Source organism: Triplophysa rosa, linkage group LG5 (assembly GCF_024868665.1).
Source record: "Triplophysa rosa linkage group LG5, Trosa_1v2, whole genome shotgun sequence".
Lineage (NCBI taxonomy): Eukaryota > Metazoa > Chordata > Actinopteri > Cypriniformes > Nemacheilidae > Triplophysa > Triplophysa rosa.
Window position 1 is genome coordinate 15,335,790 of NC_079894.1, and position 26,830 is coordinate 15,362,619.

The 26,830-nt window shown below is 37.7% G+C and overlaps 1 protein-coding gene and 1 long non-coding RNA gene across 2 annotated transcripts; one reads left to right on the top strand and one right to left on the bottom strand.

Moving 5' to 3' along the window:
• The first annotated feature begins 4,838 nt into the window (after window positions 1-4,838).
• LOC130554512 (phospholipid scramblase 1-like) lies at window positions 4,839-18,016 on the top strand. Its single transcript, XM_057334221.1, has 10 exons — window positions 4,839-5,188; window positions 12,352-12,390; window positions 12,672-12,719; window positions 12,994-13,076; window positions 13,330-13,372; window positions 14,543-14,763; window positions 15,055-15,216; window positions 16,897-17,058; window positions 17,154-17,210; window positions 17,318-18,016. The coding sequence occupies exons 2-9, from the start codon at window positions 12,360-12,362 to the stop codon at window positions 17,181-17,183; spliced, it is 780 nt and encodes a 259-aa protein (XP_057190204.1). The 5' UTR covers window positions 4,839-5,188; window positions 12,352-12,359; the 3' UTR covers window positions 17,184-17,210; window positions 17,318-18,016.
• A 3,733-nt stretch (window positions 18,017-21,749) lies between these two features.
• LOC130553768 (uncharacterized) lies at window positions 21,750-23,170 on the bottom strand. Its single transcript, XR_008962904.1, has 4 exons — window positions 23,050-23,170; window positions 22,273-22,442; window positions 22,010-22,158; window positions 21,750-21,822 (listed from the first exon to the last, which is right to left on the bottom strand). It is a non-coding gene; the product is annotated as an uncharacterized LOC130553768 (long non-coding RNA).
• Window positions 23,171-26,830: the final 3,660 nt, after the last annotated feature.

Sequence of the window (26,830 nt, forward strand, 5' to 3'; positions counted from 1 at the left end):
TAAACATTATTAACAGAAAAACAAAGTAGCTACATTAAATATTGGTTTGTAAATATTAAATATTGTGTTGAAATGACTTCTTACATTCCATTTCTTATAATCACCTCGCGCTTTGACTCCGTGGTTATTTCTGAAAGATTTAGAAACACAAAGCGATGAGGATGCAGAGAGTTTCGCTTTCGAGCAAAGTGAAATCTCAAATTGTTTCAAGGAAGCTGAGAGTTACAGTGGCTTGCAAAAGTATTCATCCCCCTTCATTTTATTCACATTTTGTTATGCTGCTGCCTTATCTTAAACTACTTTAAATGATTATTTTTTTACATTAATCTACACTCCATGCACAATAATGACAAAACAAAAAACTGATTTTTGACAGCTTTGCAAATTTATTAAAAATAAAAAACAAAAATAAGTGCATTGCATAAGTATTCATACCCTCAACTCAGAAAATGGTTATAGCGCCTTTACAGACTCAAATCTTTTTGGGTATGATGTGAAAAGCTTTACACATCTGCATTTGGCAATTTTCTGTCATTCTTCTCCTCAGATCCTTTCAAACTCTGTCAGGTTGGATGGAGATCATCAGTAGACAGACATTTTCAGGTTTCTACAGAGAATGTTCAGTTGGGTTCAAGCACTAGCTGGGCCACTCAAGGACATAGACAGAGTTGTCCATAAGCCACTCTTGCATTGTTTTAGTTGTGTGCTTAGGATCATTGTCATGTTGGAGAATGAACCTTCTGCCCTGTCCGAGGTTCTGAATGTTCTGGGCTAGGTTTTCATGACCATTATCTCCGTATTTTGTGTACAGTCCCTGAAGCTGAAAAACACCCCCACATCATGATGCTGTTTCCACTACACTTTACTGTTGAGATGGTATTGTACAGGTGTTGAGCAGTGCTTGTTTTTCTCCAGACATGATGCATGAATCTGAGATTCATCAGACCAGAATATCTTGTTTCTGACAGTTTGAAAGATTCGTTGAAGTATGTTTTTGCATATTTCAAGTTTCCATGTGTCTTCACTGAGCAAAGGTTTGAGTCTGGCCACTAAGCCATAAAGCCCAGATTGGTGGAGTGTTGCAGTGATGTTTGTCCTTCTGTAAGTTTCTCCCATCTCCATATATGATCATGGAGCTCAACCAGAGTAATCATCAGCTTCTTGGTCACCGCTCTAACCAAGACCCTTCTCCATCGATGGCTCAGTTTGGACAGGAGGTCAGCTCAAGTAAGAGATCTGGTGGTTCCAAACCTCTTTCATTGAGGATAAATGGAGGCTACATGCTTCTGTGAACCTTCAATACAGCAGATTGTTTTCAGAAGTCTTCCCCAGATCTGTGCCTTGATACAATCCTGTCTCAAAGCTCTACTGGCAGTTATTTTGACCTCATGTCTTGGTTTTTACTTTGATATGCATTTTCAGCTGTTGCACCCTTTATAGAGAGGTATGTGCCGCTCCAAATCATACTTATTCAATTGAATTTGGCACAGGTTAACTCCACTTGAAGTGTATAAACATCAACAAGCAAAACTAATGCTTCTGAGCTAAGTTTCAAGATTCCCAGAAAAGGGTATGAATACTATGCAATGTACTTACTTCAGTTTTTAATCTTTAATAAATTCGCAAAGTTTTCACAAACCTGTTTTTTTGTTTTGTCATTATTGTGCATTGAGTGTAGATTAATGTAAATTATTTTTAATTTAAAGTAGTTTAAGATAAGGCAGCAACATAACAAAATGTGAATAAAATGAAGGGGGATGAATACTTTTGCAAGCCACTGTATATGTGTGTGTGTGCGTGTGTGTGTGTGTGTGTGTGTGTGCGTGTGTGTGTGTGTGTGTGTGTGTGTGTGCGTAATTGCTACTCAAACACACATATGTGACCCTGGACAACAAAACCAGTCTTAAGTAGCACAGGAACATTTTTAGTAATCGGCAAAAATACATGGTATGGGTAAAAATTTACGATTTTTCTTTTTGCCAAAAATCATTAGGATATTAAGTAAAGATCATGTTCCATGAAGATATTTTATAAATTTCCTACCGTAAATGTATAAAAACTTTCTTTTTGTGAGTGGATGGCCTGCTACAGTGCCTCAGATTAACAACTTCAAAGGCGATTTTCTCAATATTTTGATTTTTTTGCACCCTCAGATTCCAGCTTTGTAAATAGTTGTTGTTCCGCCAGATATTGTCCTATCCTAACAAACCATATATCAATAGAAAGCTTATTTATTCAGCTTTCAGATGATGTAAAAATCTCAATTTCGAAAAATTGACCCTTAAGACTGGTTTTGTCATCCAGGGTCACATATATAGATAGTAAATATTAATAAATTAAATGAAATAATTGAATAATAAATTAAATTAAATAGTTAAATATGTGTAATATAAAAGATTTTAATGACATTTTTACTTGAATACTCAAATAAAATTTCAGGTTATTTTTCAGGTTGTTTCAGTCTATTTTCAGGTTATTGCATGAACATAGAGAGTATACTGAAGGTTATGAAAGAACTGTTAAACATTAACATTGCTGTGCTTGCATAAAGAGATGCAGGCTACTGTCAATTACTGCTTATTTTTACCAGGTGTCTTTTCATTTTGCTTGGTTTCATGCTGTCGTTTACCAATTTTTCACCACAGAACACATATTCTGGCCGAGACTTGTCTTGTCCTTCAATAAAACCTAAATTTACGTAGGTTTTGTCATAGCGTCTAAACTTTTTTCTTTATTTCTGACGAAGAATCACCGCATTTACGTTTCTCTGCTATTTTTCCTTTTGATTTTTATGTTAACACAAACGTTGACGCCTGACAGAGGATGTTTCTCATGTGAGTCTCATAGCGAGAACAGCGCGGGTTTCCATCACTCTGGTTTTATTCGCATTTTGAAGTTTCCCATCAGAAACGAGTGATGGAAACGCCAAATTTCGAATTAAAAACCCTTAATTCCCCAAAAGTTTTTACGCTCGCTTCAGGTGGTTTTTCATTTTTGAGAAAAAGGGTTAATGCGAACAATGGGAGATGGAAACGCATTTGCCGAATACATTCCTCCAAAAAGTCACGTAATTGCACTATGAGACGGCGCAACCTGACTAGCCTACTGATCTTGTTACACAGCATCAGAAAATTGTTATGCTCATTCTCAAATGCCTGAGCAAAGTCGTCAAAGTATTTCTGTAATTGCCTCTTAGAACTACGACTGTGTTTCCCAAACAGCAGGCATCCACAAAAGCACCGCATTTATTGTGTTTCGTAATCGTCTGCTTGCGCAAGTATTATGAAAATTACTATATTCAGTGGCTTCTCTTACTGACATTTAGTGGCAGTTTATTAGGAAGTGACGGTTGACTAGTTGGATGGAAACGGCGCTTATTCGCAAATGTTTTATGCGATATTCCAATTTTGCACATTAACTAAATTCGCAACTTTGGATGGAAACCCGGCTAGTGCTTCCGGCTACCGCGAAGCCCCGTGTGAATGTCTGCCGATGGAGCAGGAAAAATTGAAATAATTATTTTATACAAGATATAACTATTTTTGACTGCATTATCTTGGCATTGTAAGCACATTATTTTTTTAACATACAAAAATATTTTTATTTAAAATGATTAGTGGAACATTTATGCAGCTTTATTTAACCTCAATGTTAGCTCCCGCTCCCCTCATGTGAACTCTGGCGCCCCCTTAAGGGGGTCACGGACCCCAGGTTGGGAACCACTGCTCTAAACACCTCACAAAAGCGGAAAGAAATCACTCGCTGGTGGCACCGCCTTCATTTCGAAAACATTGCTGTACTACTGTGTGTTGATGATTCAGTGGCGTAACTTTGTTTTGAAAAGTGGTGGGGACAAAGACGACAGAAACAATACTTTAATAAATTGTTTCTGTAAGAACTCGTTGGGAATATTCATGAACATCACAAGCGCGAAACGTTAGGTGACTCCTCTAGAAAACAGTATAAAAACTGCGCCGCTTTATCGACGGCTTCAGTGGTGTAACGTTAGTGCGAAAGACGCATGCTGCCGTGAAGCAGGTTCGAATCCGCTGATCTCACTGTTCTAAATTTTCACATATCAGATCCGCTTCCATTTGTTTTTAAACTATATCATGTTTTCATCAATATATAATTTAAAGCATGTTGTGCTTTATTATATGTAAGGATGGCTGTTGCCGTACGTAATTAAACGTATTAATTCGTGATGAAACAAAAACTACTGAAACGAATGTGTGTTTTCCCCATGTTAAAAATGTGGTGTTTGACAACCCCCTGCTAATAAGGACAAACATTCAAGTATACAGGGGAAACAGATGGAAAATAATATCTTTAAAAAATCTTATTTTCACTAATTACTACGGGCATTGCCTGATAGGCTACAAATATACAACAAACTTTCTAAATTTTGTTTTGAACTCATGAAACTACAAAGTTGTGACTTTTTCCATTTATTGGAGTTTTCTATCAAGTATCAAAATGTAATTAATTTTGCAATAGGCGATAGCAACCGCATGTCGAGAACAATAAGGACGAATATATAGCACCAAAGTGCAATTAAGCGCAAAATGTTTGGTACATGTATGACTTGAACAGCCATTTTCAAATATTTTCATCATTTTATTAAAAATAAATACCTTTACAATCTGATATGTGAAAGGGAAAAAGTTCAGCAAAGAGCAGTCGCGAACCCACGACGACATGAAGGAGATAACACTTATTTTACGCTCTACGCCAGGGGAGCAACTAAGCTCCTTTCACCTTTGCCTTGGAGTTAGTATAAAAAGCCTCTGCTTACAAAGTGGGCTACTTGTACGATAAATAGACGCTCCGTATTTTTTATTTCTTACAATAAGTGGTGGGGACAAAATTGACTTTGGCAAAAAGTGGTGGGGACATGACCCACACACCCGCCCGCAAATTACGCCTATGTTTCCATGGATATAAATAACTATACCCGCACTTCCGCATGACCGTCAGACAAAACGTTCACAATCTTCACTTTCTTTTCATATTTCGGTTTTCTTTCTGGCGTTTATTCACTTTTTGCTTCATGCAAGGGGTGTGAACTCCACAATCAGAAGTTTGTTGTCCATGGGAAGGAAACTCGTGTTGCGCTTGTAAGCAGAAAAAGTCACAGAGGAGGCACCAGAGTGGCTGACAGGACTTAAGACAAACAGCTCTCTTTTGTGTGAGTAACTTTAAAATAACTTTCTTTCTTTCTTTCTTTCTTTCTTTCTTTCTTTCTTTCTTTCTTTCTTTCTTTCTTTCTTTCTTTCTTTCTTTCTTTCTTTCTTTCTTTCTTTTAAAATCTGACTAAATAAAACTTGAAAACAGAGGACCACACAATATCTTCGACAGGTCAACAATTATGTTTTTTTATAAGCCATGCTTTATATTTCTAAAATCAAAGCTGTGAATGTATTTATGACTTTTTTTAGAACAACTTGTCTTATGGTAGAAAATCTATATATAGATAGAGGCAGTAATCACAGTAATTGTCAGTATTAGTATTTGTAACAAAAATAGCAAAACTAAGTGTTATTAGTAATATTAGTTATTATTTACAGTGCTGTGAAAAAGTATTTGCCCCCTTCCGGATTTTTTATTTTTTGCATTTTTGTCATGCTTAAAGCGGCAGTCCGTAGGATTGGCCTCTTTGTCGCCATCTCAGTTTGTAATTGCTACTGCAGGCAATATTATCCGACTGCAATATCGGAGGCTGCACTCTCAGGACCGCACTTCTGGGGCCGCACTTCTAGGACCCTAATTGGTTTTTACAGCGCCACCTACCGAATCGGAGTTAGGAGAGAACCGTAATACCAAGGACCCTAGTTTTTGAGGACCGAAAAAGTGCACCTAAGACAGTATATCCACCCAATTCTAATTACTTAGTTTTTAAAAGGTTTATTACACACAAATACTATATTTCATGCAATTAAACCTTATTGCTAACAGCTGAATGTTGAGTAATTATTGTGACTAACTAGCATAATATAATTAAGTAAAAAATAATTAAATAAACAAGAAATCATGGTATTCCCTTTTAGTCACTAGATCAACCACATTTCAAGTACAGAGTGAAGACACAATGATGACTCTGGGCGCATATTTAAGATTGTGTTTATTTAAAATCACAACTGAACAGTTGAACACACACACAAAAACAAAAAAACAATATAAATAAATAGATTTAAATTAGGCCGAAGCCTAGTACTTGACCAATTTATTTATTCATCTTTTGTCATACTACTGCCTGCACTGAGCTGTGTCCTTGAATAGACTACACAGTACATTACAAAATCTAGGACATGGTTTTTAACAGTCAATTATTATGATGTCAAATGTAACTATCAATATTACAGAAGCATTGTCAAAATGATGAGACATGCATCGTGGGATTAACAAATTGACTGTGAGCACGAGACAATTAAAACATTAAGATGAATTTAAATTACTTAGAATGGAAAAACAATGAGTATTTAACAAGGTTTCACAACGAAGAGTGCTACAGTTTATTGTGCTGGCTAGGTCTAGAATTAATAATCATCCCATAATCACAAAATCAACATTGCCAGTCGTGCTACAGTTTCGCTAAACAAATACTTACAACTCGTTTTACAGCATTAGAAGCTTATATTGTGGCTATATATTGCATTCAAGACTATTTAGCAACTCAATTCGGCTACATTAACTTTCCAATAAGATGTTAAATGTTTTTAATGTTGAACTAATACAAATTCATTCAAATTTGACACTCACACTCTGATTGTCGTCCATTCTGGAAAGATGCACTCGAGTCGTCACTTCCGTTGTCGCAGGGTCCTAGAAATGCGTCCCCAGAAATGCGGTCCTGAGAGTGCAGCCTCCGATATTGACACAAAACTCAACTCAACTTTATTTATATAGCGCTTTTACAATTTTCATTGTTACAAAGCAGCTGTACATGAGACACATTGACTACAAGCAAAACAATCAAAGTTGTACCTGCAAAAACAAGAAAAGGTTGAAAACACAGAAGACAGACACACCCACACACAAAACACTCCACACACACAACACGCACACACACCACAACACAAGAACACACACACACACACGCACCACACACACACACAACACACACACACACACACACACACACACACACACACACGTACGTACACAGACAAGTACGCACACACACACACGCTCAGTGAGAGCACACATTTAGGATAAAGGAGAGAGAAGCACAGGTCAAATATAACAGATAATAAATTCCTATATGCAATATTAATTAAGTAAAACTTTAAAATTCTAAAGCAGCCCCCCCGGTCAGGCAGATAGTGCAAAAACAGTATGCAAACGGTGGCGAGGAACCCAAAACTCTAATCGAGAAAAAAAACCTCAGGAGAACCCAGGCCCAACCAGGGGATTCCAGTTCCCCTCTGGCAAAAGCTGCTGCCTCTGCACAAGCTCCAGAGAACTTGCACAACAAGGCTAAATAAAATAAATAAACTTAATAATAAAATAAATTATAGTTTAAGATTATCATTAATAATCTAATAGCATTTGAAGTTTTGTGGTGAAGACATGTCAAGAGACCGCGTCCTTCTTTATCCAGCTCTATCATCTCAGCTCTTGTCAGGTCCCCACTTCCCATTCTCCGCTCTACCATCAGGTCAGGCCATGAACTGCATCCTGCTCGCTGTGGTAACCTTGGAACAATGAGACAAGACTGGCTGAGAGTAGAGTACTGTTCTGTACTCTTTGATGCAACAAGTACATCAGTTGTGTTTTTGGTTCCGGTTGATCTAACTAATGCAGCCTAAACCCTCTAGAAGATTTATATTATGGAAGAGTAGTGTATGCAAGATTAAAAAGATGCGTCTTTAGTCTAGATTTAAACTGACAGAGTGTGTCTGCCTCCCGGACAGTGCAGGGAAGACTATTCCAAAGTTTAGGGCTAGATAGGAAAAGGATCTACCACCTGCACTTGATTTTGAAATTCTAGGTATTACCAACTGACAGGACGCCTGAGAGCGTAATGCACGTGAAGGACTGTAATACAAAAGGAGTTCATTCAAGTACTGAGGAGCTAAACCATGTAAGGCTTTATAGGTAATAAGCAAGATTTTAAAGTTAACGCGATGCTTTATAGGTAACCAGTGCAAGGTTGACAGAACCGGGCTAATATGTTCATACTTTTTTGTACGTGTAAGAACTCGAGCTGCCGCGTTTTGGACCAATTGGAGTTTTTGTAATAAGCCTGCAGGGCAACCACCTAACAGTGCATTACAGTAATCTAGTCTTGATGTCATGAATGCATGAATTAACTTCTCTGCATCTGAATTGACAGCATATGACGTAGTTTAGATATATTCTTAAGATGGAAAAACGCAATTTTACAGGTGTTGGCGACGTGGCTCTCAAATGACAGATTACTATCGAATAGAACGCCAAGATTCTTTGCTGACGACGAGGGTTTTATGGAACATCCGTCAATAGTTAAACAGTATTCTTGGTTGTTACTTATAGCAGTTTTCGGTCCAATAAGTAACACTTCCGTTTTGTCCGAGTTCAGTAATAAAAAGTTGTTACTCATCCAGTTTTTTATATCGACTATGCATTCCATTATTCGATGGAACTGCTGTGTTTCATGAGGCTTCGAGGAAATATAAAGTTGAGTATCATCAGCATAACAGTGAAAGCTAACTCCGTGTCGCTTTATTATATCTCCTAGAGGTAGCATGTATAATGCGAAGAGCAGAGGCCCTAAGACTGAGCCCTGTGGTACACCGTACTGGACTTGCGATTTGCGTGACACCTCATTGTTTATTGCTACAAATTGAAAACGGTCGGATAAATAAGATTTAAACCATTTCAAAGCTATTCCCTTAATGCCGACATAATTTTCGAGTCTATGTAGGAGTGTGCTGTGGTCAATGGTATCGAATGCAGCGCTAAGGTCTAGCAGCACCAATAACGAGATACAACCTCGGTCAGACGCCAAAAGCAGATCATTTGTAACTCTGATCAAAGCAGTCTCTGTACTGTGACATGCTCTAAATCCAGACTGGAATTCTTCATTGATGTCATTCCTTTGGAGGAAGGAGCATAATTGAGTTGAAACTACTTTTTCCAGAACTTTAGATATGATATTGCAGTCAGATACTACTCACTGCAGGTGATGTGCGGAGGTATTTCTTTGCGTGAGTTGTGATTCGGCACTGCTCAACTGCGCGGATGAGTCTGATGTTTTGAGTCGTGGCCTGTGACAGTGCAGCGGTGAGAATCTTCACTGTACATCAGTAGCGCATAATAAACACAGATAACATGGCAGATGATATAACACGAAACAAATAGGGCAGTTGTGGCCTAGGGCAGTTGTGGCCTACGGACTCGTGACCAGAAGGTTGCCGGTTCGATTCCCAGGGCCGGCGGGTAACAACTGAGGTGCCCTTGAGCAAGGCACCTTATCCCTACTTGCTCCCCGGGCACTGCAGTGATAGCTGCCCACTGCTCCGGGGGTACATGTGTTCACCACTTGCTGTGCGTGTGTTCACTACTCTCTGGATGGGTTAAATGCAGAGGTCACATTTCGTTGCCTTGTACTTGTACATGTGCAATGACAATAAAGTTGAATCTAATCTAATCTAATAAGAACATAAACAGACACAAATAGCGCAAATGGAGGCTGTGTTGAAGTGTTTTGATATTATTTCGGGTGCTGGGTCATTTTGTTATTTCTCATGGAAACTCCCGTAACGCGAACCAGACAGAAGATCCCTGAACGCGAAGATCCCTGAACGCCCTCAAATGCTGACAGGCACGGTCATACATCGCTGTACATCATACAACTATATATACTATATGCAAAGCCTCGTCATCATATCTGGGATATAAGTCCGTACATTTGAGTAAAATCACGGGCTTCACTTGTCCGTGCTAATGAAATACAGATGTGGGGAGGTCATTTCTAAATCACACGAGGTCCCCAGATAATACTATCCCGGGCGAATAGGTCTTAAATTACATTTATCATAACGAACATAAAGAGAGAAAGAACAACCGATGAAACTGTACCCGTCTATATTAACACAACAAGTGCACTACGGTTTTTGTGTTATTTATTGAAATATTAAAAATGTGTCTTACCTGTTCAGAAGAAATAAAGCGATGTCTGCATCCGTTTACAATCCTTTCAGATCACGGAGTACCCGCCACCTTTGAAATGCCTTGCCAATATTCATTTTCGCACGAGTCCGATCACATTCCCTGTTTCTTTGTAAACCGTCTTCAGTTCGTTCTTTCTTGTTTTTCACAAATGATGAATCCCCAGATGTCAACACTGCTTGGCGTTTAAAAGTAAAAGTACTAAACGCCGCCATAAATAATACTAAACGTTGTATGAAATCCTACCCAACAGTTCAGTTGTGAGTACACGCTACAAATCGCCTGTCACTCGCAGCATCCACGCGCTGGCTAGCAGCCGGATCCTCTTCGTTCTGTGTATGAATGTGAAGAAATGACGCACAGATGAAAGACACCATATAAGGATCTCCGGAAAAGTCGACCCGACAGGGCAAATTACAAACCATTACAAGCTTTCCGCGGTGAATCCAGCAAGGGTAGTGACACAGTTTTAAACACCGTTCTTTCGTGTACTTGCTCAATAATTGGTTTTAGCTAATTTTTACTCCCAAAAACTTGCGGACTGCTGCTTTAAATGATTCAGATCATCAAACAAATTTTAATATTACACAAAGAAAAAAAGAGTAAATACAAAATGCATTTTTTAAATGATGGTTTTATTTAATAAGGGAAAAAACAATCCAAATATTTCTGACCCTATGTGAAAAAGTAATTGCCCCCCAGACCTGTTGAATCAAGAAATCACTTAAGTAGAACCTGTCTGACAAACTGAAGTAGTCTAAAAGATCTCAAATAGCGATAATTCATGCCGCGACCTAGAGAAAATCAAGAACAGATGAGAAACAAAGTAATTGAAATGTATCAGTCTAGAAAGGGTTAAAAGCCATTTCTAAGGCTTTGGGACTCCAGTGAACCACGGTGAGAGCCATTATCTACAAATGGATAAAGCATGGAACAGTGGTAAACCGTCCCAGGAGTGGCCGGCCCAGGAGTGGCCGGCCTACCAAAATTACTCCAAGAGCACAACGACGACTCATCTTGGAGGTCATAAAAGATCCCAGAACAACATCTAAAGAACTGCAGGCCTTTCTTGCTTTAGTTAAGGTCAGTGTTCATGATTCTACAATAAGAAAGAGACTGTGCAAAAATGGCATCCATGGGAGAGTTCCAAGGCGAAAACCACTGCTGACCAAAAAGGACACAAAGGCTCGTCTCACATTTACTAAAAAACATCTTGATGATCCCCAAAACTTTGGGCAAATATTCTGTGGACTGATGAGACAAAGGTTGAACTTTTTGGAAGGTGTGTGTCCCGTTACATCTGGCGTAAAACTAACACAGCATTTCATAAAAAGAACATCATACCAACAGTCAAACGTGGTGGAGGTAGTGTGACGGTCTGGGACTGCTTTGCAACTTCAGGACCTGGACGACTGGCCATAATTGATGGAACCATGAATTCTGCGCTCTACCAGAAAATCCTAAAAGAGAATGTCTGGACATCGGTTTGTGACCTCAAGCTTAAACGCACTTGGGTTATGCAGCAGGACAATGATCCAAAACACACCAGCAAGTCCACCTCTGAATGGCTAAAAAAAACAAAATAAAGGTTTTGGAGTGGCCTAGTCAAAGTCCGGACTTAAATCCAATTGAAATGCTGTGGCATGACCTTAAAAAGGCTGTTCATGCTCGAAGACCCTCCAATGTGGCTGAATTAAAACAATTCTGCAAAGAAGAGTGGGCCAAAATTCCTCCACAGTGATGTGAAAGACTCATTGCGAGCTATCACAAACGCTTGATTGCAGTTGTAAAAACTGCATTTTGTATTTACTCTTTTTTTCTTTGTGTAATATTAAAATTTGTTTGATGATCTGGATCATTTAAGCATGACAAATATGCAAAAAAACTACATGGAAAGTAACATGGTTACAACCGCATACGTTGAGAGGCCACTGACCTTGACATAAATGCAAATCTTTTACATGTTAATTTCTTGTGAGATACCAACGTATATTCCTTCCAATTAAATTTACATGTGATTTTAATATGTTCCTGGGGTCCAGCTTGCATTATTACATAGAGTAAACTGTGTATTTATTTCCTCCTGTCTGTTTGGAAAATGGCTATTTTGGTCTAAGGCCATACCACTCCTGAAAAAGCATTGCAAACAAAACAGAGGAACAAATTTGCATAACTTGCTTGTCTGGTTTATTCTTGCAGGGAATAAAATGCAGCCATCCACTATGGCAGAAAATAATGGTGAGTGGGTCAAATCCTTATCATCAGCAACCTGATCCTGACAGTTCTGGGTTATTTACTGCTGTTGTATGGTGTATCTCACAAAGACACTTACTGTATGCATTCACAGCAAACAAAGCTGTTTCTTAACTCCCAAGCTATAAGTAAATGTCAGACCAGCTGCACCCATGGTGAATGAAAATGAAGTAGAAATTAAGTAATAAAGTTCATGGTTCACATAAAATGATTAAGACATTGTTGTTCTCATTATATTCTACTTCATTGACCTACAACCATGGAAGTATATCCTACCCCACCGTATGGCCAGGGACCACCCCTACCAGGACAAGGTAGGAGGAGCTCAGAAAGAAATGAACATTTTTGTATAGGAAAACAAAAGCTGTCCTTTTCTTGTCTCTAGTTACTTAGAAATAGTTCACCTACAAGTGATAATTCACTGTCATTGTACACAAAAGAGAAACTTAGATATGTCAAACGCCTTTTTACGTTTCATAGAAGAAAAGTATACAGGTTTCAAAGAACATGAGGATTCATAAATTATGACAGAATTCATATTATTGGTTGAAATCTTTAATATTTCCTTTATTTCCCCTCCTGCTTAAGTTCCCATGCCCAATCAGATTTCAATGATGCCAGTTCCAGAAAGACCCGCTGGCTGCCCCCCAGGACTGGAGTACCTGACCCAGGTAGAGCTTTTCAGCCAATATAGACACTGACGGAAAATGATTAAGTTATCTTCTCCAACATTGGCGAATAAGCATGTGTTGCACAATATATTATTAAATTATTCAATAAATAGCATTCTTCTTAAATGAATGTTGATACATGTTATGCACAATAACAGTATGGGCTATTTTAAAGTATATATAGAATATGTTGCCATTGATTGCTTTAAATATTGTTATAACTTGAGTTCATCTTCAATAATTCATAACACAGATTGATCAGCTCCTTGTTCAGCAGCAAGTCGAGCTAGTTGAAGGTAATGTCATGATCACTTATTTTCACTGATATTAATAGATTTTTTCATGCAGAGTCAAAGAGTATATAAACTCTGGTGCTGTATGGGAAACAGCGCGGCCGCCATTTTGGGGTGAAAATGCTTTATAACTGACATGGTTTCTAGTGAACCAAGGCTTTTGTCATCATGTAAAAACATAATTTAGGTTGAATTTCAGCTTTAGTGTTTTTTTTTCAACAAAGCAGCTCATATTGCCATCGCGACAGCAAAAAGTAGAGTCGCTTTGACCCCAAAATGGCGGGCGCTGGTGTTGCAATGGAACATTCTATTGAGTTTTGCCTCTTGGTATATCTTCGGTTGTTAAGTGGTAACATAAGGAATACCGTTTCCGGGACCAAGTGTCAATTCATTTCAATATTTGAATAAATTATTAAAAATGAATCACTGACTGGCCATATGGGATTTCGTTGCGAAGATAAAGGTTAGGATCGTGGTTTTCCGATAGTTTTACAGCTCGCCATGAGTGTATATTAGCATTTTGTTGTTGTTTGCCTATAGCAGGAGTGTCAAACTCAATTCCTGGAGGGCCGCAGCTCTGCACAGTTTAGCTCCAACCCTAATCAAACACACCTGATTCATCTAATCAAGGTCTTTAGGATTACTAGAAACCTCTAAACAGGTGTGGGTTGGAATTGGTTGGAGCTAAACTGCAGAGCTGCGGCCCTCCAGGAATTGAGATTGACACCACTGGCCTATAGCATCTTATTGAGCATTTGGACCCGGAAACAATATAAGACCTTCCATATATGGTGGTGCGTGGCGTCAGACTAAACAACCGAATAGTCTTTGCTGCAGTTATTTTAACAATAAGCAGGGTTTCCACACTCATCGACATCATGAAGTTTTTTAAATGATAATTTCCAGGCCTGAAAAACACACGAGAATGAGTCAAATCTGATTAAGTCATTACAAAAATGATATAAATATCTATAGGTGAAAATACTGTGTAATTGTCTATCTAAAATGTTTAATAATAACAATTCCTTGATAAGTTAGAATATAGTTTGTTGATTGATAAGAGACGTTTTACACTTATAAAGCTAGTGTGATTTACTGTGAATTAGTAAATATGCAGCGCCTATAACTACTCTTTCCTTGGTAAACGTGTTTGTATTGTGCCATTACTCACAGTTATATTGGGCTGGGAGACGAATAATAAATATTTGGTGAAGAACAGCATGGGCCAGCAGGTGTTCTATGTAGCTGAGGAGAATGACTGCTGTAACAGGCAGTGCTGTGGACCGATGCGCTCCTTCGTCCTCCATGTTCATGATAACATGGGACAGGAAGTTATGACGCTCTCACGCCCTCTGAAGTGTGCAAGTTGCTGTTGCCCCTGTTGCCTGCAAGAGGTAATAGGCCTACACATTTCTGTTTGGGAAATCTATACGTTCAGTTCTTTAATCCTTACTAGATCTCACACTATAGTCGTTTTGTAAACCTAGGGCTCAGTTTCTTTCCTGATGAGGACTGGCAAAAAATAATGCTATTGTGAAGGACATTTAGGCTATTATTAGCAGCCTAAATGTCACTGTCGAGTTGTGAAATGTTTTTAATGATTTGCTAAATTCTTATTTTGTAATTATTATTCGTTGATTTAGATTTTGTCTGAATGCATCATAGCATTTGTGTCTGCCTCACAGCTCGAAATCCAGTCTCCACCAGGCACCCCGATTGGATATGTGATCCAGAACTGGCATCCGTTCCTTCCCAAGTTCACAATACAGAACGAGAAGAGAGAAGGAGTTCTGAAGATTGTGGGGCCGTTCTGTTCTTTCAGATGTTGCGCTGATGTGAACTTTGAGGTATGAGCCATATTAGATAAAAAGTAAATAATAATTTTATGCCGTGTTAACATTTTAATCCATGTTCAATGTTCCAATGTACCAATGTTCTCTCGCGCGGACTCATTGAAGCTCTCGCGCATTGCAATTTTAACCTGCATGTGGACAAAAACATCCATTCAGGCAGCAGAAGCAATAGAAGAAACGTTACATCTGCTTCATTGTCTCCATCTGCTTCATCTTTCAGGCTACGCATGAAAGGAGTTGCGTGCAAATACAGTGGATTCTCATAATTCTGAACTTCTGTTCAAATTTGTTAAAGCTGTAAAGTGCTAAATTGACAGGCAAATGACACCACACCTATTGCAAGCCGATGGTATCACAATTACGCTATAGATTAAACGCGTTTATATCCGAATGGCGTGTTTGACGGCGTTTTAAACGGTAAACACGCCGTAAAAACCGCACTATTTACGGCGTTTTGCCTGTCGTATAATGAGCCCCTCCCACTAGTTTCCACAGCCAGTAAATATGAAGTGTTCTCACCCAATCACTGATGAACTGAGCCAGACCAGTTCAATTTATCAAATTTTACAAAACCACTGATCATGTGCTAGTGTGTGTGTGTGTGTGCGTGCGTGCATATGCTGTATTTTTTTTCGTATAACAGCCGCAACAATGCTGATCCACGAGAAAGACAACGGAACTCAGAATTATAAAATAGAAGCGGAAGAAAAAGTAATTACACTTAATAAAATGGCCTGCTTTTACAACAGAATGCATAAAATCTGCACTAATTTCTTTCGCATCCAGAGACAACCCCTACCTCCACTAGAATAGTCTTTGTGCCATTAACCAGGGTCAGTCATCTCATTGAAGCCTTAATAAAAACTAAGGTTCAGGACAAGTAAATTGTCCATGCTGCAAATCCCTTAAAATAATAAATCTATATTATTAATAAAAATAATACACAGAAAAGTATGTATGTGCAACAATAGCATGCATAATAGTACTAATATAATGTCTTAAAATAATGTTGCTGTGACAATAAGGGTTGTTTCTATTTAAACAGCTCGGTTTACACATTTGTGACCCTGGACAACAAAACCAGTCTTAAGTAGCATAGGAACATTTTTAGTATTCAGCAGAAATACATGGTATGGGTAAAAATTTACGATTTTTCTTTTTGCCAAAAATCATTATATTAAATAAAGATCATGTTCCATGAAGATATTTTATAAATTTCCTACTGTATATGTATAAAAACTTTATTTTTGTGAGTGGACCTGCTACAGTGCCTCAGATTAACAACTTCAAAGGCGATTTTCTCAATATTTTGATTTTTTTGCACCCTCAGATTCCAGCTTTGTAAATAGTTGTTGTTCCGCCAGATAGTGTCCTATCCTAACAAACCATACTGTATATCAATAGAAAGCTTATTTCTTCAGCTTTCAGATGATGTGAAAATCTCAGTTTCGAAAAATTGACCCTTAAGACTGGTTTTGTCGTCCAGGGTCACATTTAGTATAAGGGGGTCCCCATGCTCCATGCAGCTCTCATCTAAGAGGACCTTCCCCCAAAAAACGTTGAAGACAGTTTGAAGGTCATTGCAACATGCAATACAAAAGCATATTGTTCAGAGCCTACTAACAGAACATTTAGCATGATTGTAAACTGTTGTGTATTTGGTTTATAAAACAGGTGCTGTCCATGGATGAGTCAACCAAGGTGGGAAGAATCTCCAAACAGTGGACTGGTCTGGTGAGAGAAGCTTTCACTGATGCAGACAATTTTGGAATCTGCTTTCCTTTGGATCTGGACGTGAAGATCAAAGCTGCTCTTTTTGGAACATGCTTTCTCATAGTAAGCAAAAATGAGCCATTGCTCTCATATGTCATCATATTTCTGGTTGGACGAGTTTGTAGCAGTGTAACAAACCCCTGTATGTTCTCTTTCAGGATTTCATGTTCTTTGAACATAAGGAGTAATTCATATACTGCTGGATTTCATGTACTGTAAGTATTTAATAAGAAAAAAAATTATATAATAAAATTGTATTGCATGCTTTGCTTACACATATATCTACGTTATTTTCTTACAATTACTTTCTTACTCATTGCAGGTTCTTCCTTGTAATCCTCTATTTTGAATTCTGCACTTCTAGATGTTAATCATCGATTCAAATAATAAACAACATATGTACATGTGATATGAACATGTTTTATTAGGGCAAAATTACATCATGAATTGTACAGTATTGTAACACTACCACTAGGTGACAGCAGTTACTTTTGCAGTAACACTGACAGTTCTTAGTACCAAAACTGAAGCATCTGCCAAAAAGAATTACCTACAAGTCAAGCTATAATTAGTTTATAATTCTATATTATAAACATGGGTGTTTAGATACTGCTAAAGCACTGCAATTGTATTTAAACATATACTGTATGTTATTCTTCATTAGCCAGTTTGCGTTTTGATCATGTCTTATCAAAATATTCATTCATTCTATGCATAAATGTTTGTACCTATGTGTAATAGATATTTTTGCTAACACCACCTGCTGTCAACATTTTATTCTTTTTAAAAATGTGTTAGAAAATGATTGCTTACAGGTAAAAAGGCTTACAGGTTGTTATATTAAGCGGTTAACATACACATAAAAATGAAATAGAGACGTTATTATCATTATTCCAAATAACATCTGCAGTTTCTTGTAGCACCTTCTGTCGCGTATAGTCTCACAGTGCTCATTAACCATTTTGTAGGTTAAGCAGACATTTGATAATGATGACATATCCCTTTTACCTTTACTTTATTGTTTTTGAGGTTGTATGTTGCTCAGCAACAACACTTTCGTCGCAACTGTGTCAGAAAGTTGTTTGCTCCAACTATAAAATATTCAAAATGATGCTTAAAGGGGTCATATGACACGGCTAAACGAATATTATCGTTTGTTTTAGATGTAATGCAATGTGTATACAGGATTTAAGGTTCAAAAACACTGTATTTTCCACATACCGTGCATGTTTGTGTCTCCTCTTTGCCCCGCCTCTCTGAAACAAGCAGATTTTTTACAAAGTTCATTGCTCTGAAAAGTAGGGTGTGCTATGATTGGCCAGTTAATCAGTGCCTAGTGATTGGTCAGATACTGCAAGGGTGTGACAGAAATGTAACCCCTCTTACCATATTTGGAACATCAGGTTCCAAAGCAATTGTGCTGACAGGTACACCCATCTTACTTGCGTATAGCCATATGACCCCTTTAAAAATAGTTCTGTAACATCTTAGTTTTAGAAAACTGCATACAGTACATTACAATACAGTTTTTTTTTGCAATGTGTGCAATATGATCCGTTTATAAAAACAAACACAAATCTTTTTTTTTTGTACTGCACATATATTGTAAAACACATCTAGAAATATATTTGCAGTTATTGCCAACTCTATTCTTTTGCACACTTTCTAGCTCATTTGACTTGATCTGTATACTCTTTTTTTTAATATAATGAATGTATTTTCATCCAAGTGCATCATGCACAGATCAACTTTGCATCAAGGAAGAATTCCTCTTGCCCCACTGAAACCTGCTGGAAACTTCCTATCTGGGAGAAGCCCCAGTATGAAGGCATCTGGATGTATTTAGTTTGATCAATAATGGAGAGCTCATCTGCAGATGGAGGCGCTGAGAGACCTCGACAGTCTCTAATGAAAGGGCTTGATTGATGCTATGCTCTGATGTGTCATGGCTCTGCTTCCTTAGTCATGTTTTTCTTGGTCCTGTAGCAGAGTCATGGCAAAGCCTTAGGTTATATGTGAGAAAGCCATGAGATGTTTGTTTTTTGACATCTCATGTGTTTTCTCAGGTCTTGTCATTGGCCCCGCCCCTCTCGTTTCCTGTATTGACTCCCTCTTGTGTCTTATGTTCTACACCTGCCCTTGCTCGTTATCCCTCGTTTGTCTTCCCTATTTATACCCTCATGTTCCTTTGTCCTGTGCTCGTGTATTACGTTTGTTGTGCGTGTTCTGTGGTTGTGAGCGCTGGATGTACCCTGTTCCTGGTTCTAATTCTCGTGTTGTTGCCCGTGTGCCTGTTCAATTGCCTTGTCCGTGTAATGTGAGTGTTGTGTTTTAGTCTTAGTCACCCTGCCGTGTTTTTTTGTAAGACGTTGTGTCATGCCTTGTTTTGTTAGTTTGTTTTTGCCCCCCCGTGGGAAGTGTTTTGTATCAGTTTTTATTTTAGTTATAGTTCTGGGTGTCCCCATTGTGGGTTTTGTTTTCTCGTTTCGTGTATTAAAGTCTTCACGTCTGCCTGCGCTTGGGTTCTTCTCTCCACGCACCTCCCTGACATGATGTGTCTGTGACAGCAGACAAAAGCCTCACCTCTGCTCCACCCACACCTTGCACACATACAGACGAACATACAGCCACAATCCACTGCTCATCATGATGAATAGACATAAGAAACTTGCCTCTGACCTCTACAAGCTTCAAGCCTCTATAGTCCCATGAAACTAGGTTATTAATAAAGCATGGAGTTGGTGCAATATGCTGTTTCTCATCATTTCATATCTCAGTTTTAAAAGATGCAATCATAGATTAATTGTGAGTTCAGGTTGATTTAGTTATTTATTTTATTTTTTTAATATTTTTATTTATAATAATGCAATTTATGTTATATAATAAATTATATTTTCTATTATTTAATTGAATTATTTTTTGCAACCAACATTTGACACAAAAGGTCTATACATTTTTATTAACCTCAATGGCTGCTACTTTTGGTTATACAGATTTTTTTTAACCGATTACCTGCTACATGTCTTGTGACTAAATATCATGCAGCCACTAACATTCTAAAGCTGATTGACTGATAGTAAAACAGCACAGTCTCAAGACCTTTAGAAGGTTTCAAAGCAACAACATAAACAAATGTTGCTGTGCATGTGCGCTTTTGTAGTCCAAACTTAAATTCCGGCACACATTTGCAGAGAATAGAGTTATATTATTAAAGGAGGGGTTAAATAAGCCGGTTCTGCCAATTTTATGTTAATCTTGAGTACCTGTAGAGTAGTATTGCGTTCTTCATCTCTCTGAAAATTGTTTAGTTTTCTCACATTTACAGAAGACAGATACAGCTGTACGATTATTTCCGAAGAAAGCCGACCTCCCGGGGGCGTTCCTATGGGCGGAGCTAAAGATGAGTACGCGCAGCCTCTGCGTGACGTCCGCCAGCTGTTGTATGGTTAACTATGGCTTACAGTTTGATCGAGCCTTACATATATGATCCAGAATCGGACCCCGAGTCTGTAGTAGAACAAGAACCACAGCAGCAACGACTACAGATGGACGTTTCTATATGGTAAACATTGTTATTCCTCGTTAGATTTGCCGCTATTTTAAAATCGTATAAGTCACCATTCAAAATATTTTAATTGTCTTCTGTATTTTCCTGTTTTTAAAAGGTGTAAATGCCTTGGTGCATTACAATGCCAACAGAGGCCGAAAATGTGTGCTGTCAAGAAATAGAGAAGGTAACGCTGTCATGAACAGTATTTATGTTATTTACATGTATTCATTTGGCAAACGCATTTATCCAAAGCATCTTACAATTAGTAGAACATACATTACGCCAAGCCTTAGCACTAATAACATCTCATAGTCTATTCCTTGTTAATATGGCATTGTCGAATAATCCAAGTATTTTAAAGCTGTTGTTTTGTAAACTGTCTGCATGTCATTATATTAATATATTTATAAACTAGGGATTACTGTTTAAACATACATACATGATCCACAGTGTGTTACACGTAATTCTATAAAATGAAATGTTGAAAATAACACTGCAATTGTATAGTTGAGTTACTGCAAATTACATCTGTAAAAGATGTCTTGTAATAATTTTTAAAAGGTAATGACAAGAATACTTCAGGCACCAACCTCTCTGCAATGTATGACTGAACATCCTGGACTAGAGTCCAATTGCCTGAGTGTCTATACACTGCAGAACATAAATAATATTTACAGAGCTGACTATGGCCCACTCAGAAGGAGAATGGAGTAGGAGTGAGTAACTTTAAAATTAACATATGTTTAACTGTATGTAACCTTACTGTTATGTCACATCATCAAACCAAAGCGATTTAAAAAATATATGTTTATTTTGTAAGCAAACTTTCCATAGAACAAATTAACTTTAAGAAATAGTATGTTCAAGAACATATAAACAATGCACATTAATACACATGCAAAGATGATTGTTGATATCAATACAAATATGAGGTTTATGTTGACATTATTGCAGTAAGTACACAACTCTTTTCCAGACGTTTCAGGTATTTGGCCTATCGCAGTTTTGTCAGCTGGTGCTGGGGATAGCTCGGCAGACATGTGCGTGTGGTCATTCCTGCATGTGTTGTCAAGCGGATTCGCCAGGAGTTTCCTGATGCTGGTGGGAACTACGTTGGCTTCCGGCAACCACTGGATTGAACCATAGACAATTTGACGGCTTGTCACACTGCACAGACAGGTCTTCTGGAATGGGAAATTTTCTGAGTTCCTCAACAAAGACTTCAGGGTTGTCAAACACTTCCATGAACAGCAGTGTCATGAGGTCACTGATGTATCCTGGCATGGAAATGTTTGTGGTTTAAACGTTTTTTATCCTTGTTATATTTTTACACTTGTGTAAGTACTGTTACATTTTCATTTCTGTACCATTTAAATTTCTTTATATATTTTATACATTCATAGAACAACTTATAATTTTAACTGCAAAACACATTTATAATAAAGTGGACATATGTGGACATACCAAAAGTGGGCTCTGTTTTCTTTGGCTTGACTATTGGTTGCCCCTTCTTTGATTTTGGGTACATCACGTAGTATACAGGTGTGCCCTCAAGGGTCGTTGCCTGATCACGATCTTCATTTTCATTGTAATGCATTCCCGCTAGATAGAGTCTAGAAAAATCAATAGTAAAAGGAAACAACTGTCAAGTGTATGTTATTCAAATTGGACAATAATTATTCTTCTGTACAGTTTGTTTTACTGACAAGTGAAATATAAACTATTACCTGCATAGCATGAAATAAACAGTAAAACAACACTCTTCGGTGCAAATCTCAGAATGACACCGTGAAATGCCTCTAGAGCTGAAGTTTGTTGATGGTGGCTCAGCTTTCCCACATCTTTGAGAAGTCTTTTGTTCAGCAATCTTCTTCTACTTTGTAACGTACCATGATTCCTGTGATAAAACACATTTTGATAGGTTACAAGTTACTACTGTAACAGACACTATAATCACATTGCTATACTACATTCACGACATAATCAACTCCTGTACAATTTTCAGCAGCTACCTGTATTGCAAACAATAGGTGAAAAGTAGGTTAGGTGTGTGTGGGGTGGTGAGAGAGCAGACTTGAAATGTTTTTTAGATAAACAACGGGACACCTCTGGTTGTAAACAAATCAAATGCATGTAAATGCATCATTACATAATCCCAAAGAGACTGTACATCCACAGTATGTGTTATTCATACTTACAAACATTTATGGAATTTACTGTAACGCTCATATTGGGCATGTATCACTTGTGAAAGCTCACGTAAAAGATTACAACACAATTGAAATCCTGTGCCGTACCAGTATACATTGGTAAGACTTTAAAAAGCCATAATTTCATATACATTATAATATCATAGAAAGTAACGCTTTGTATTTTCTATTTTAAAACTCTGAAATGGCTAACTGCTATCGTGACACCGGTCCAAATGATCCTGTTGTTTACATTACATGCACTGAGACGCCGATTGCTAACAAAACATAGATATTTCACAAAGTTTTACTTACCGGCTGTGGTTCAGACTCCAAAACGGTCACTTTTATCGTTGGCACCGCTCCGTCATTCAGTTGCAAGCGACTTGAAAATCCAGAGTAAAACTGGTACTTGTTTGAGAAACAATCGTCTTCGAAATGACGTTCACAAACAAAAACATTACTCCGCTGCTGTCCTGGAAAAACAAACTGCATCCACTGTTGTCTTACCTCCGGGTTCTAACACGGTTATGGTTCGCGCTTGGGCGTTCTCTTCGCTGTCGCTGGGTGATGACGTATGGGCGCGCTATTTCTCTTGCTGGGTTACGCGTAGGCGTTCCTTTGCCGGGAGAATTATCCAATAAGGGACTAAGAAAAGTTGTTACGTAACGATTTTTCATGTTCGAAAAAAACTTTCCGAAACCTGTACGAACATTGGGGGAGTGTATCGAGCACATAAATACTACGTAATACGTCCAACTCGTTTTTTGACAAGTTGACCATGTTAAGCATGAGAAGACAGCACGTTTAACATTGTAAAGACGTCAGAATTCATGACACACCGTTGCACATCCCCTTTAAATATCAGTGTTGGGTAAGTTACTCTGATAAAGTAATTAATTGCTAGTTACTAATTACATATTCAATAGTGTAATTAGATTAGTGTACAAAATACTCTCTTCAAAAAGTATTTAATTACTTATTACTAATTACTTTCTATATCCTATCAACCTTGATAAGTTAAGTGATTCAAGGATAGACACGAAACGACTCTTAATTAATTCAAATACATAATATAAAACTACATAAAGTTACTTATTAACTGACTAAAGTATTACAAATGTGAGAAAGATACATTAATGAATGCATTTTCAACTTAGAATTTTAATGTCAATTCCACTATTGTACATTACGCAGTATTTAGTTCAATTACATCCGAAGTAACTGTAATTAAATTACAGAAAAAATAAGAGTGATCCCTTACTTTACTTTTTTAAGGGAAAAGTACTTAAATTACATAAACTAATTATTTAGTAACTTGTTACACCCAACACTGACTACTATCTTATTAAATGTATTATAAAATAGTTATATTATTAGCCAATAGCCAGACCGATCAACAAACAGACTGAAGTTAACTTCGGGCCAGGCACAAGCGTCTGATGAAACCAGATCGCAGAACTTAATTTATCATTTGATGATTCTGAAAGATAACCGTTCCCTTATCGAGGTCTGCATGCCCTCAATATGCAAAGGTGAAGACATCATCAACGTGTGGAGAACTGCAAAAGCTAAGGTTAGCATTTGCGACACGTCCAGAACTTTTGAAAGACCGTCAATTAGGTTGGATATCGAAAATCAATTCCAATTTGGAATCGGAATCGAAAAGCTATAGGAATCGGATCGGAAACAAAAGGAATAGGAATTGGATACTTGAGATTAAAATTTGAATTCCTCTTATCAATTCCTGTGTGCATATTTTCAGAAAAGTACATGCGTTGCGTGACTGCTGATATCTCAATAAAAGCCCTTATGACAATTAGCAATATTTTTACTATAGTAAGCATAGTTTAGCTATAGTATTTGTATTAAAAAGCACAGGAACCACAAATTAACCATAGTTTCATTATAGTTACAACAGTTTAACCATGATGTAGTTCAACTATGGTAATACAAATTGTAATAAATCAGAAAAAAACATGGTTCTATATGTATATATGCACAAAACGGTGCTCATAAATATATAAATGTTTTGCAAAGTCAATAAGCAGGCTAAATGACCATACAGGTTGATTTCTAAATGTTTTACTTCAACTGTGGAATCGAAACTGGGAATCGATAAGAATCAAAATCGATAAGCAGAATCGTTATTGGAGTCAGAATCGATAAAATTTAAATGATTCCCAACCCTGGCGTCAATGGAGAAACAGCTATGGCTTTTGCCTGCTGGAAAGTGCAGTCACAGCATCTAGCTGTGAATAGCCAGCTAACCAACCAAACAATAGCATGATTAATCCTCAGTGGACCCATTAGAGCATATTGCTTTCTTCACTGTTCTTTGCTGGTAAAACACTCCTAAGATTTTTTAAAATAAATGTCCTTGAGTCCTATGTAATACATTAGCTCTAAAGAAAAAGCACTTTCACTATTCTTTAACTATTTCTGAGTTTTCTTTGTGTCTGTATTTCTCAGAACAGTCTTGGAACTTTATATTCCTCAAGAAAAAATGCTTACTGATTAAAAGCATCTTTAAAATAATATATGTAAATAAAGGTGTTTACAGAGTGGGAGAATTTTAAATTTTTACACTGAAATATATGCATTTTGCAATATGGGATTCCAGAACACCAACCAGCTGTGGATGTTCAGACATAAGGATAAAGGAAATTAGATTATGCTTTAAAGACCTTTGTAATTACAACATTTCATCCACAGCATCTCTTTCCTGTCATATTGTGGCATTACTGCTATAGCCACAGTAACATCTCCTGCAGCAGCAGCTTTAGCCTTTGCCCTGAGGGCTCCTATCCAGTTATAGACCAGACTAAGCTCTGTTTAGCAGCAGTGGATTACCCACACAGACCTGCAGGGTGACAGCTACTGGCCAACATCTATAAATGATATTGTCTGTGGTCAAGCAGTGAAAAACTGATGGAGCATCCTGCTAGAAAATGCCCATGCTGAGTTTTGACCTACTATTTGTTTTTGTGTGAATAGTTGTACATTTGTAAACCTTTGTAAACCTGTTGGCATTGTACATCAACACTTACAATGCCATAGAAGAATCATTTGTGCTTGAACATTTCCATAAAAAAAACATTAAAGTGATAATTCGCCCAAAAATGAAATTCTGTCATCATTTACTCACCCTCTTGTCATTTCAAACCTGTATGACTTTCTTTCTTCCGCAGAACACAAAAGAAGATATTTTGAAGAAAATTGGTAACCAAACAGCACTGGCCCCCATCCATTTATGTGGTATGGACCCAAAACCAATGCAAGTGAACGGGGGCCAGTTAACAACATTCTTCAATCTTCTTTGAAATGACATGAGGGTGAGTAAATGATGGCAGAATTTTTAGTTTTGGGTGAACTATCACTTTAAAATCAAGATAACTGCGTTACTTTTTAACTGATTTCTGCTTTACAAAAGGTTCCTTCAAAAAAGTTGTTTAGATTACAAAAAAGTAAAATTTCCTTTAAAATGGCTCTAATTATAATGTAATTTTACACATCATATTTATTGTCTTACTCAGCACATAATATTTGGTTGAGAGTGTAGAGGATTTACAGTAAAAGACCGGTAGACCAGTTATGAATGAATGAAGACAAGAAGTCAAGGTTGTAATTAATAGAAGAAAATTTGCTGAAGAAAAATAGTTTGTAGTTTTGCCAGCAGAAGTCAGCTTCAGCACTCTCAAGGAGTTCCACAGGCCAACCTGCCTTACATCCAAAATGCAATAGTATTTAAGCTAACAGAGTCAACTACGTCATTACTTAGGTAAATCAAGCTCACATGATTGGTTATCAATAGATAAACAAGAACACAAAGCTCTCAAACACTTCTGGAGTCATGAGATAGGACATATAGTCCTATAGATTATCAAAGATGACAGGCATGTACTATAATATGAATTAAAACATGACTGTGACAAGCAGAGCGGGTCGAGGGCCGTGTGGGAACGGCGCGATGCCAGTGACGCAGGTGATAATGAGCGTCAGCTGCGTGTTGCACCGGTCTCGCATCGCTCACGGAGGAGCTCCGGAAGCATAAAAGGAGGAGCGACAGCAGTGAAGGACGAGAGAGAGAGCCTGG